Source organism: Spea bombifrons, chromosome 2 (assembly GCF_027358695.1).
Source record: "Spea bombifrons isolate aSpeBom1 chromosome 2, aSpeBom1.2.pri, whole genome shotgun sequence".
Lineage (NCBI taxonomy): Eukaryota > Metazoa > Chordata > Amphibia > Anura > Pelobatidae > Spea > Spea bombifrons.
In genome coordinates this window covers 75,929,512-75,943,028 of record NC_071088.1, presented here as the reverse complement: position 1 = coordinate 75,943,028, position 13,517 = coordinate 75,929,512, and the positions used below count along the sequence as shown (strand labels likewise).

Sequence of the window (13,517 nt, the reverse complement as noted above, 5' to 3'; positions counted from 1 at the left end):
ATATATATATATCTCTGTGTGCGAGAGAGACTGCCTGAGTCTCTGTAAGCGTGTGTGAGAGACTGCCTGAGTCTCTGTGTGTGAGAGAGACTGTCTGAGTCTCTGTGTGCGTGTGTGAGAGAGACTGCCTGAGTCTCTGTGTCCGTGTGTGAGAGAGAGAGACTGCCTGAGTCTCTGTGTGCGTGTGTTAGAGAGAAAGACTGCCTGAGTCTGTGTGCGTGTGTGAGAGACTGCCTGAGTCTGTGTGCGTGTGTGAGAGACTGCTTGAGTCTGTGTGCATGTGTGAGAGACTGCCTGAGTCTCTGTGTGAGAGACTGTCTGAGTCTCTGTGTGTGAGAGAGACTGCCTGAGTCTGTGTGTGTGTGAGAGAGACTGCCTGAGTCTGTGTGTGTGAGACTGCCTGAGTCTGTGTGTGTGTGTGAGAGAGACTGCCTGAGTGTGTGTGTGAGGTTTTTATTTTTTAGCACGAAATCTCGGAAGTGGTTACTAAAAAAATTGAATCCCACCACTGTGTATATGTATATATATATATATATATATATATATATATATATGTAACCAAAGAAAAATGGGCACTCACAGGTCTTTGCAGTAAAGTGCATTAAACACTAGTTTATTTCAATCAACACGGCCAACGTTTCTCAATATATATATATATATATATATATATATATATATATATATATATATATATATATATATATATACAGTCACTGGCCACTGGCCTCTAACTGGTCCAAATGGACATGATGACACCACGCAGTTGCTGCAGGTTTGTCGGCTGCACATCCATGATGCAAATCTTCAGTTCCACCACATCCAAAAGGTGCTCTATTGGATTGAGATCTGGTGGCTGTGGAGGCCATTGGAGTACAGTGAACTCATTGCCATGTTCAAGAAACCAGTTAGAGATGATGTGAGCTTTGTGACATGCTGCGTTATCCCGCCTGAAGTAGCCATCAGAAGATGAGTACACTGTGGTCATAAAGGGATGGACATGGTCAGCAGCAATACTCAGGCGGTCGCATTTAATGATGATCAGTTGGTACTAAGGAGCCCAAAGGGTGCCACGAAAATGTCCCCTACACCATTACACCACCACCAGCCTGAATCTTTGATACAAAGCAGGATGGATCCATCAATATATAAGGGGGCAGTACAGAGATCACTCCCAGGACCTATTTATACCCAGGACTGTATCTATAACAAGGGGACATCCTCCACGGCTGGAGGAAAGAAGGTTTCTACACCAGCACAGACGGGGGTTCTTTACAGTAAGAGCGGTGAGACTATGGAACTCTCTGCCAGAGGAAGTGGTAATGGTAAACTCAATAAAAGAGTTTAAAAGGAGCCTGGACGTGTTTCTTGAAAGCAATAATATTACAAGTTATGGATATTACCGTATTTGCTCGATTATAAGACGACCCTGATTATAAGACGACCCCCCAAAATCTGAATATTAACTTAGGAAAAAAAGAAAAAGCCTGAATATAAGACGACCCTAAAGGAAAAAAGTTTTAGCAGTAAATGTTAATTCATGTAAACAATTTTTTTTAATAAAAGCTATGATTGAGAAAAATATTTTTTTTTTGTTTTTATTTCTTGTATTTTCCAACCTGTCCCCCAGTTACGCACATCTGCCCCCAGGCTTGCCACACCAATATGGCACTGTGGCCCATGATATGCCTTTTAACCCTCTATATGCCACTGTGCCCCATGGTATGCCTTTTGACCCCCTATGTGCCACTCTGCCTCCAGAAATGCCTTATACCCCTATATCCCATTCTGGCATTTAGGGGGTTAAAATGCATATTATGGGGCAGAGTGGCATATAGGGAGGTATAAGGCATTCCAGGAGGCAGAGTGGCATTAAGGGAGTTAAAAGGCATTATATAGAGCACTCTGCCTCCAGAAATGCCTTATACCCCTATATGCCACTCTGGCATTTAGGGGGTTAAAAGGCATATTATGGGGCAGAGTGGCATATAGGGAGGTATAAGGCATTTCAGGAGGCAGAGTGCACTATTAAATGCCCCCTTAACGCCACTCTGCCTCCTGAAATGCCTTATACCTCCCTATATGCCACTCTGCCCCATAATATGCCTTTTAACCCCCTAAGTGCCAGAGTGGCATATAGGGGTGTAAGGCATTCCAGAAATGCTTCCAATTTCCTGCTGTATTGCCGGGGCAGCGGGTTAACGTCTCATTCCGCGGCAGCCGGAAGGAGGTGGAGTTGGCAGCGGGGGTTTGTATGCGTCCGTCGCAAATACCTTCCCCGGCTGTCAGAGATCAGGAACTCTTGAACTCTGACCTCTGACAGTCGGGGAAGGTATTTGCGACGGACGCATACAAACCCCCGCTGCCAACTTCACCTCCGGAAGCACCGGTAAGTGTGTGTGTGTGTGGGGGGGGGCGACGACAGGAGGATCCAGGTCCCCTGCAGCGGTGCGGGGGATCTGGATCTTAGTCTCCTAATCAGACCTCTATTTGAGGTCTGATTAGAAGACGACCCCGATTATAAGACGAGGGGTATTTTTCAGAGCATTTGCTCTGAAAAAAACCTCGTCTTATAATCGAGCAAATACGGTAGATTAATAGGGACAGAATATTGATCCAGGGATTTATTCTGATTGCCATGTTTGGAGTCGGGAAGGCATTTTCCCCCTGGTATGGGGCAATTGGCATCTGCTTCATAAGGGTTTTTTGCCTTCCTCTGGATCAACACAGTAGGGACACAATATGTATATAGGTTGAACTTGATGGACTTTGGTCTTTTTTCAACCTTATGAACTACCGTATTTGCTCGATTATAAGACGAGGTTTTTTTCAGAGCAAATGCTCTGAAAAATACCCCTCGTCTTATAATCGGGGTTGTCTTCTAATCAGACCTCAAATAGAGGTCTGATTAGGAGACTAAGATCCAGATCCCCCGCACCGCTGCAGGGGACCTGGATCCTCCTATCGTCGCCCCCCCCCCGCACGCACGCACGCACGCACGCACTTACCGGTGCTTCCGGAGGTGAAGTTGGCAGCGGGGGTTTGTATGCGTCCGTCGCAAATACCTTCCCCGACTGTCAGAGATCAGAGTTCCAGAGTTCCTGATCGCTGACAGCCGGGGAAGGTATTTGCGACGGACGCATACAAACCCCCGCTGCCAACTCCACCTCCTCCCGGCTGCCGCGGAATGAGACGCCAACCCGCTGCCCCGGCAATACAGCAGGAAATTGGAAGCACCGGTAAGTAAGTAAGTAAGTGTGTGTGTGTGTGTGTGTGTGTGTGTGTGTGTGTGTGTGTGTGTGTAGGGCATTTCTGGAATGCCTTACACCCCTATATGCCACTCTGGCACTTAGGGGGTTAAAAGGCATATTATGGGGCAGAGTGGCATATAGGGAGGTATAAGGCATTTCAGGAGGCAGAGTGGCGTTAAGGGGGCATTTAATAGAGCACTCTGCCTCCTGAAATGCCTTATACCTCCCTATATGCCACTCTGCCCCATAATATGCCTTTTAACCCCCTAAATGCCAGAGTGGCATATAGGGGTATAAGGCATTTCTGGAGGCAGAGTGCTCTATATAATGCCTTTTAACTCCCTTAATGCCACTCTGCCTCCTGGAATGCCTTATACCTCCCTATATGCCACTCTGCCCCATAATATGCATTTTAACCCCCTAAATGCCAGAATGGGATATAGGGGTATAAGGCATTTCTGGAGGCAGAGTGGCACATAGGGGGTCAAAAGGCATACCATGGGGCACAGTGGCATATAGAGGGTTAAAAGGCATATCATGGGCCACAGTGCCATATTGGTGTGGCAAGCCTGGGGGCAGATGTGCATAACTGGGGGCAGGTTGGAAAATACAAGGAAATAAAAACAAAAAAAATATTTTTCTCAATCATAGCTTTTATTAAAAAAAATAGTTTACATGAATTAACATTTACTGGTAAAACTTTTTTCCTTTAGGGTCGTCTTATATTCAGGCTTTTTCTTTTTTTCCTAAGTTAATATTCAGATTTTGGGGGGTCGTCTTATAATCAGGGTCGTCTTATAATCGAGCAAATACGGTATGTTACTATGTTACTATATTGTTTATGCTAAATTCTGACCCTGCCATCCGAACGTCGCAGATGGAAGTGAGACTCATCAGACCAGGCAACATTCTTGCAGTCTTCCATTGTCCAGTTTTGGTGAGCCTGTGTGAATTGTAGCCCCAGTTTCCTGTTCTTAGCTGACAGGAGTGGCACCCGGTGTGGTCTTCTGCTGCTGTAGCCCATCTGCTTCAAGGTTCGCCATGTTGTGCGTTCAAAGATGGTATTTTGCATACCTTGGTTGTAACGAGTGGTTATATGAGTTACTGTCGCCTGTCATCTCGAAGCAGTCTGCCCATTCCCCTTTGACCTCTGACATCAACAAGGCATTTTTGTCCACACAACTGCCGCTCACTGAATATTTTCCCTTTTTAAGACCATTCTCTGTAAACCCTAGAGATGGTTGTGCGGGAAAATCACAGTAGATCAGCAGTTTCTGAAATACTCAGACCAACCTGTCTGGGACCAACAATCATGCCACATTCAAAGCCACTTAAGTCCCCTTCCTTCTCCATTCTGATGCTCAGTTTGAACTTCAGCAAGTTGTCTTGAGCACATCTACATCCACATGCCTAAATGCATTGAGTTCCTGCCATGTGATTGGCTGATTAGCTATTTGTGTTAACAAGCAAATGAATGTGTACCTAATAAAGTGGCCAGTGAGTATATATATATATATATATATATATATATATATATATATATATATATATATATATATATACACACATATATATGTGTATATATATATATATGTGTATATATATATATATATATGTGTATATGTATATATATATACACATATACATATGTATATGTGTATATATATATATATATATATATACATATAGACATATGTATATGTATATATGTATATGTATATATATATATATATATATATACACATATACATATATGTATATATATATATATATATATATATATATATATGTATATATATATATGTATATATATATATATATATACACATATTAACCCATAGGTTGAACATGGGATATCTGGCATAGCTTCTAGCATTGTATAAATAGTATTTTAATAAGGAAAAGGTAAAATGGTGGGTTTTACAGAAGCAAAATTGAAACATGGAACCAAAGGCTAGCATTGGTATTTTTTCATTTATTTTCACTCAATATCTCTAATAGGTCAATGACTTCTTCACCTTTTCATCCTGACCTCCCAATTCCCTGCAGATATTTCCATGGTGCTTCAGATGAGTGAAACCAGAATTTAAGCCTTAACACAGTTTGCATTATCACTCTCTTAAAAACATAATCACAGCAACACTACATCTTATATCAAATGTTCTGCAACATTTAAATAAGGTCCAAACCATATTTTTTCCATATTTATTTAAATGTAAAAATACTTACACTATTCCCATATTCAGACCATATAGATAAATGGCATTCAAAACAGCATTGATGATATTTCCGACAACACCAGTAAAAACCTGAGGCCATATTATACCCTAAAACATAAAGCAAATGAGAATATTATCTGGTGGTCATGCCCTCTTATCCACGCACTGTGGTCCAGTATTTTCAAAATTAATCTTGAGAGGTGTATTTTGAAACAACCTAAAGTAGCTTGATTCATAACATTTCTTTCCTAGAAAAAAATGCAAGATTCTGGAAGAAACTTGCTATACAATTTTTTATTGCTACCAAATTGGGATTTGCTATACAGTATAATGGAAAAGGGGGAACCCTGTGACAGTTGAGGTTGCCATAGAGATTCTTATAGAGCTTTAGAAGAAATGTAGTTATTTGTGCTTCTGAGAGGTTTATTAAGTTATGAGGCCCTTGGGTATACTGTGACCTTTGGGTAACTAATGGGTTTTTGTATTACGTTAGTGAGGATGCACGTGATAGCATTTAAGAATGCAAATTAGTAACAGCTACGATAGACTGTATTTGCACTTACAATCATGGTCACTGTCACGGACCCCTGCGACCACTTGTTTGACCATTTAAAGATACTAGGTGTGGACGAAAAGAAACACAACACTCCTGCAAGAAACTGGTGTGGGCAGAAGCACAGATAGGCTATTTGGGAGCAAAGATGGCACAGACAGGCTGTTTGGGGGAACTGGCAAGCTGTTTGGGGATACTGACAAGCTGTTTGAGGGCAAAGATGGCACAGACAGATCTGTATGGAGGCACTGACCAGTTGTTTGGGAAAATCAAACAAGTTTAAAAAAGAACGAGGCGTGCTGGAAGTGATGATATGGCCCATACAAAGTCGTTATCTCATCATCATTGAGTCTGGATGGGATTACATAAGGCGAAAGAAGCAACTGTGGCAGCCCAAATCCAAAGAAGAACCATGGTTAGTTCTCCAAGATGTTTGGGACAATCTACCTGCCGAGTTCCTTAGAAAACTATGTGCAAGTGTATCTAGAAGGATTGATGCTGTTTTGAAGGCAAAGATTGGTCACACCAAATTTTGATTTGATTTAGATTTTTCTTCTATTAATTCACTTTGATTTTTATTCATTTCTAGAAATAATATATTTATTTGAGAAACGTATTCTTACTTTTCAGCATTTTTTCACAAATGCCTAAAACATTTGCTCAATACTGTACATTGTTGCAAATATTTTGATTTTAGCTGCGTATAATTTAAATAATTACAGTTTTTCACACATTGTTTTATCTATGATATGTGATAATATATTTTTGTACACAATGTTAATTAACTATTAAATGCTTTAATATTCGATGTTGCTTAACTGATATATGATTTTTTTAAATATTTGACACATTGTTGGAAATGTATAATGTACCATTATGAGATGCTGATTCTATGTATATAAAGTATTGACACCCTTATTAAGCCACATCATTTTACACTGCTATTATGGCTAGACAAAGATTCTTGGTGAGCTGCGTTGCAAAAAAACCTTCTTTTCTCACTTTCTGAAGTGCTGAGTGTTTATTTGGAGTATCATTTGTACTCAGTAATTACCTTTTTGTTTTAATTTATGTAACCGGAATGAAAAATAAAAAATGGTTGAGGGCTTTTGTAGGAGTGGGATGTGTGTGTTGGAATAGAACATTGATTGGCTGATGGTAAAATAAAAGATTTCAGCTTCCCAGAGTTGAATTAATTCACTCCAAAACAATTACACTGATTGGAAAAAACTTTAACTCTGGAGATCCAATTTAATACTTTCATTAGTTAGATACATTTTGCAATTTAACCTATAGTTTTCAATAAACCAAAGTATTAAAATTAACCTAATTAGAAAATCCAAACTTGGTAGGTGGCAATTTATAATTTTTGAAACCCCAGCCTACATGTATATGCTATAGATAGGTAGCGATTTGAGTAGCGATGGTCATTCAAAATATCACATAACCAACAATGGCAGCCTCTAGCTCTACAGATAAAGGAAGTTCATCAGAATAAAATCAAGCTAATAAAATAAAATTAAAATGAATACCATAAAACTTCTTGGGTAGTTGCAAATATGTAAGCAACAATATAAGGTGCTATTATGCATATAATTATAATAATTCTGACAAAATATAACAAAAATATATGACTGTATAAACACATACCTGATTTTGTAAATAACGTGCTTGCAGCTGATAGAGGGACACAGCCTGAAATAATAAACCAGACAAGACACATAAAAAGGTAAAACAATAAAAGTGGTGCGCCTCTTCATAAAATACAATTCTTCAATTCATGCATTCCTTAAATTGCACAACCTGCAAACACAATTTTGTATCCTCCACTGGGTAAAAGTAAACTTCTTTGTAAGAATGCAAAGATTTTCCATTTTATTTGAAATGTAAATATCACTTTGCTATTAGTGGGGTTTTTTTTTTTTTTTACAAATTGCCTGAGTGTTGCATGGTTAAAATACAGTTGTGTGTTCTAAATACAGTGATTTTTAAACATATTGTTTTGACTGTTGAATACTTAGCTTGTTTATAAGATTATACAGCTCTAATTCCACGCATTAGAATACACAAACAAAATATTTTCAGATAGCCTAGTGATAACGGGTAACCCGTAGCTCATGTTCCGAATATTAATCCTAAAAGACTGCATTACATTGTTTGAACGCCTTCAGTCCCCTATGGACGTACCGGTGCGTCCAAAAAACGCATCCCAAGAATCCCCTATAGACGTACCGGTACGTCCAGCCCTTCTTGCAGTGGCAGGGACACATCCCTGCCGCTGCACGGGAGACTCCCCCCTGACAACAAAAGCCGGCATTGTGCTGTCCGATCGTCCTGTAACAGCTTACGGCATGAAAGCCGAAAAGCTGTTACATTTTTAAATGCCGATCGCGTGAGGCGTGGATAGCAGGGCTTTTCTGACTTTTTTGTAAGAATATTTAGAAGAATAATGTAATTATTTTACAAACTATAATTTGTAAACACATTTTATGTAATTTAAGTACCCATTAGTGTGACTTTTACATAATCTTTTCACAGCTGTCCGAAAGGATGATATCACAAGTCTGCATTTTTTTGGGCACGATATTGCCCCTTGCACCCATATTGTGCAAATGGAAAATGAATTTAGGTTCTTGCCCTTCCTGTTTGGACAACATTCGGAAACAAAAAGCGCTCACCCTTTTGTGAGGGAGAAATTTTGTTTCTCATTCTTTTCCCTCTGATCTCCCCTGCACTGATCACACCGTGATCAGCAAGCAAGGCTCTATAGACTTGCATTGATGATCACAATATGTGCAATCGGCTAGCAGAGGCAGCAATCGGGGATCCCTCCTGGGTATATCATCTCCTCAAGTTACGTCCACCTTCCCGTGGACATAACTTCAGGGTGCGCAGTACAGTGAGGGAGACATGAATAAGGGAGATCTAGGAAAAAGAAACTGCAAGAAGCAGGCAGAAGAGAGACTAAAGGGTGAGAAAGAACATTGGAAAAGGGGGGTTGTGTAACACACAAAAGAAGTAAAGATGTCACAAACAGAGGTGCAAGAATTTTATGTGCAGAAAATGGCAGTTCCTCTATCATTTTTAAGTTTACTTGTGGTAACATGTCTATGTTGCTGTTTATAGTAGACACTTACTGGGAGAGCCGGGATAAAAATCATCACATAGGTTTGTGTTAACCTAGAAGAGAAATCATATTGTGACCCACAGTCATGTACTTTAAACCTTAATCAATGTTTGTATTTTAATTAACAGAACATATAAATACACATCAATTCAAAAGAATAAAAAAAAGAGTCAGGTATATATCTACAGACTAATCAAAATCTAGCACTATGATCAAAAAGGGCCACAATGAAACCTAAACACATTTGTCTCACAATGTAAATTCTTGAAAATCTATGTATTTCAAACCTTTAATATCAAAGATTTAAAAGAGACCACAAATCAAGGATGAACTCCCACCTGGAAACTTTGAGAGTTCTTTGTGAAACTGCACATGTAAGATAACAATTCTTGTTATACTGTAGAATTAAAGGATTTTTGGTGGAGTAGGCTAAAATAAAAAATTTTTCTTTCATCTTACTGTTTTTTGTCTCTCTTCTAGTATTATTAAATGTGAAAGGTTTTAAGATAAAGAATGTGGTAAATCAGGAATTTAAGAGGACCAAAATCCTAATGTAGTAGATAAGCCTGACTAGCTTGGCTTTGCTTTGTACTTTTCCCTCTTTACAAACTGGCCTGAGACACAAATTAAGCTTGTATTCAGAAAAAACATATAGAAGTGTTGAATTCTACAGTATAACAAGAATTTTTATCTTACATGAGAAGAGTGGACAGCAAAAGATTAAGTGAGAAAAGAGGCAGAGAGGGACATAATTAAGTAGATTTCGAGGCAATAAATTAAAGGATTTTTTGGTGGAGTAGGCTAAAAAATTGATTCTTTTTTCTTTCATCTTACTCTTTTTTGTCTCTCTTCTAGTATTATTAAATGTGAAAGGCTTTAAGATAAAGAATGTGGTAAATCAGGAATTTAAGAGGACCGAAATCCTAATGGAGTAGAGAAGCCTGACTAGCTTGGTTTTGCTTTGTACTTTTCCCCTCTTTACAAACTGGCCTGAGACAGAAATTAAGCTTGTATTCAGAAAAACATGTAGAAGTGTTGAATTTATTGCCTCGACATCTACTTAATTATGTCCCTCTCTGCCTCTTTTCTCACTTAATCTTTTGCTGTCCACTCTTCTCTCTCTCTCTTTTACTGTTCAGAATAATCACACACTGAAATATAATCTCAGATTATACGGTACTAACAGGGAATAACCACATTAACCCTCGGCTTTTGCAACACTATTGTATGTGTGAGTATGACATACTCAGCGAAATGTCTATGTGCGTCATCCAAAGATTGTGTTAAGATACATGTAAACATTATATACTGTATATATATATATATATATATATGATATATATATATGATATATATATATATATATATATATATATATATACAGTGAAGGAAAAAAATATTTGATCCCCTACTGATTTTGTACATTTGCCCACTGACAAAGACATGATCAGTCTATAATTTTAATGGTAGGTTTATTTGAACAGTGAGAGACAGAATAACAAAAATATCCATTGTAAATCAAAATAAATTGATTTGCATTTTACTGAAATAAGTATTTGACCCCTTTGCAAAACGTGACTTAGTACTTGGTGGAAAACACTTTGTCAGGCCCCTGGCCCCACTACCACTCTACGCAGGGGGTCTCTACCTCCTGGGGGTCGGTGCCACCATGTCCTAGTCCGCATCCCTGGCCTCCAGTACCTCGCGTACCACGAGGTGCGAGTGCCTCGGTGTTACAGCCGGCAGGGGGCGTGTCCAGGCATCTGCTGCGGTGTCTTCATTGGAGGGGGCTGGTGGTGCCCTAGCATAGCACTACCCAAGTTAGTGCCATAGCAGTCTATAGTGGGGGGAGGAGCCAGATGATGCAGAGGGGCGGGTCTGGGATCTTCCACACCATAAAACCTGTGCACCTACTGCAGTAGGCACTTGTACCGTATTTGCTCGATTATAAGACGAGGTTTTTTTTCAGAACAAATGCAGGGGACCTGGATCCTCCTGTCCCCCCCCCATTTAACACCCCCCCACACACACACACACTTACCGGTGCTTCCTGCTGTATTGCCGGGGCAGTGGGTTGACGTCTACGCGATCCGGGTAGACAACGTCCGCTGCAGCCGGAAGGAGGTGTGGCTAGCAACGGGGGTTGTCTGCGTCCGTCGCGCATACCTTCCCCGACTGTCAGAGATCAGAGTTCCCCGCACCGGTGCCGGGAACTCTGATCTCTGACAGCCGGGGAAGGTATGCGCGACGGACGCAGACATACCCCCGCTGCCAACTCCACCTCCTTCCGGCTGCAGCGGAAGGAGACGTCAACCCGCTGCCCCGGCAATACAGCAGGAAATTGGAAGCACCGGTAAGTGTGTGTGTGTGTGTGTTAAATGGGGGCATAGGGCATTTCTGGAATGCCTTATACCCCTATATGCCACTCTAGCACTTAGGGGGTTAAAAGGCAAATTATGGGGCAGAGTGGCATATAGGGAGGTATAAGGCATTTCAGGAGGCAGAGTGGCGTTAAGGGGGCATTTAATAGAGCACTCTGCCTCCTGAAATGCCTTATACCTCCCTATATGCCACTCTGCCCCATAATATGCCTTTTAACCCCCTAAATGCCAGAGTGGCATATAGGAGTGTAAGGCATTTCTGGAGGCAGAGTGGCACATAGGGGGTCAAAAGGCATACCATGGGGCACAGTGGCATATAGAGGGTTAAAAGGCATATCATGGGCCCCAGTGCCAAATTGGTGTGGCAAGCCTGGGGGCAGATGTGCGTAACTGGGGGACAGGTTGGAAAATACAAGTAAATAAAAACAAAAAAAATATTTTTCTCAATCATAGCTTTTATTAAAAAAAATAGTTTACATGAACTAACATTTACTGGTAAAACTTTTTTCCTTAGGGTCGTCTTATATTCAGGCTTTTTCTTTTTTTCCTAAGTTAATATTCAGATTTTGGGGGGTCGTCTTATAATCCCCCTCTAGTGTCCGTTTTTCAGTATTGCATGCTCTCCTGGTTTTTGATCTCAGCTTGTCCATTGGATTCTCCTACTCTCTCCTGACCTGGGCTTGATTTCTCGTACTGCTCCTCTGCTGCCTGACCCGACCTGGATTGCCTTCGGCTACGCTTTTGCCTGAACCCTTTTTGCCTAACCACCCTGCCATTAGTCTCCATCGCATCCCAGCCAAGACCTTACACCCTTGTTGGCAATCACAGAGGTCAGACGTTTCTTGTAGTTGGCCACCAGGTTTGCACACATCTCAGGAGGGATTTTGTCCCACTCCTCTTTGCAGATCCTTTCCAAGTCATTAAGGTTTCGAGGCTGATGTTTGGCAACTCGAATCTTCGGCTCCCTCCAGGGATTTTCTATGGGATTAAGGTCTGGAGACTGGCTAGGCCACTCCAGGACCTTAATGTGCTTCTTTGTTGTCTTGGCCAAGTGTTTAGGGTCACTGTCATGCTGGAATACCCATCCACAACCCATTTTTAAATACCTTGTCCCCTTAGCAGAAAAACACCTCCATGTTTGACAGTGGGGATGGTGTTCTTGGGATCATAGGCAGCATTCCTCCTCCAAACACGGCAAGTTGATGCCAGATAGCTCGAATTTGGTCTCATCTGACCACAACACTTTCACCCAGTTCTCCTCTGAATCATTCAGATGTTCAAACTTCAGACAGGCCTGTACATGTGCTTGCTTGAGCAGGGGGACCTTGCAGGCGCTGCAAAATTTCAGTCCTTCACAGCGTAGTGTGTTACCAATTGTTTTCTTGGTGACTATGGTCCCAGCTGCCTTGAGATCATTGACAAGATCCTCCTGTGTAGCTCTGGGCTGATTCTCCACCGTTCTCATGATCATTGAAGTTCCACGAGGTGAGATCTTGCATGGAGACCCAGACTGAGGGAGATTGACAGTTATATACCCTCCTTGAATTCCCTAAAGCTGCCAATGGCAGCTGGGACGCGATCTTCGGTAAACTGGGGATTGCAGAGTTAAATCTAAATGACAGCTCCACAGCTTTTCCTGGATGTTGCTGGTCTGCCTGGACTTCCAAGCAGGCAGCAGAAAAAAGCCCTTCCAATTACAGCAGGAATTATCATTGAAAGTGACAATCTATATAATGTCCCTGCAAAACAGTCCCTTAATATTACTGTCCCTAAGGGGTTGAAGCTATCACTCTCCCTTTTAATAAATGTATCTAATAGCTGTGTGGTTGTACATACATGTAGACTGCACAGGCAGCCCATGTAGGTGGTGGTACACAATATTATGTAGTCCTAAACACAGATTAGAAGGAGCTAACTGCAGTAAGGAACAAAACATTGGTAGAAAATACACATGTCCACAAGATTTTGCACCTCTCGTACACCAACTTT

The 13,517-nt window shown here is 41.0% G+C and overlaps 1 protein-coding gene across 1 annotated transcript in view; it reads right to left on the bottom strand.

Annotated features, from left to right (window-relative positions):
- Positions 1–13,517, bottom strand: part of LOC128473704 (multidrug and toxin extrusion protein 2-like) — a 46,584-nt gene that overhangs the window by 16,088 nt on the left and 16,979 nt on the right. The window contains exons 5-7 of the mRNA XM_053455957.1: positions 9,158–9,200; positions 7,671–7,715; positions 5,478–5,575 (exon numbers count right to left, since the gene is read on the bottom strand). Coding sequence (XP_053311932.1) covers positions 5,478–5,575; positions 7,671–7,715; positions 9,158–9,200 — 186 coding nt within the window. The remainder of the gene's footprint in view (positions 1–5,477; positions 5,576–7,670; positions 7,716–9,157; positions 9,201–13,517) is intronic.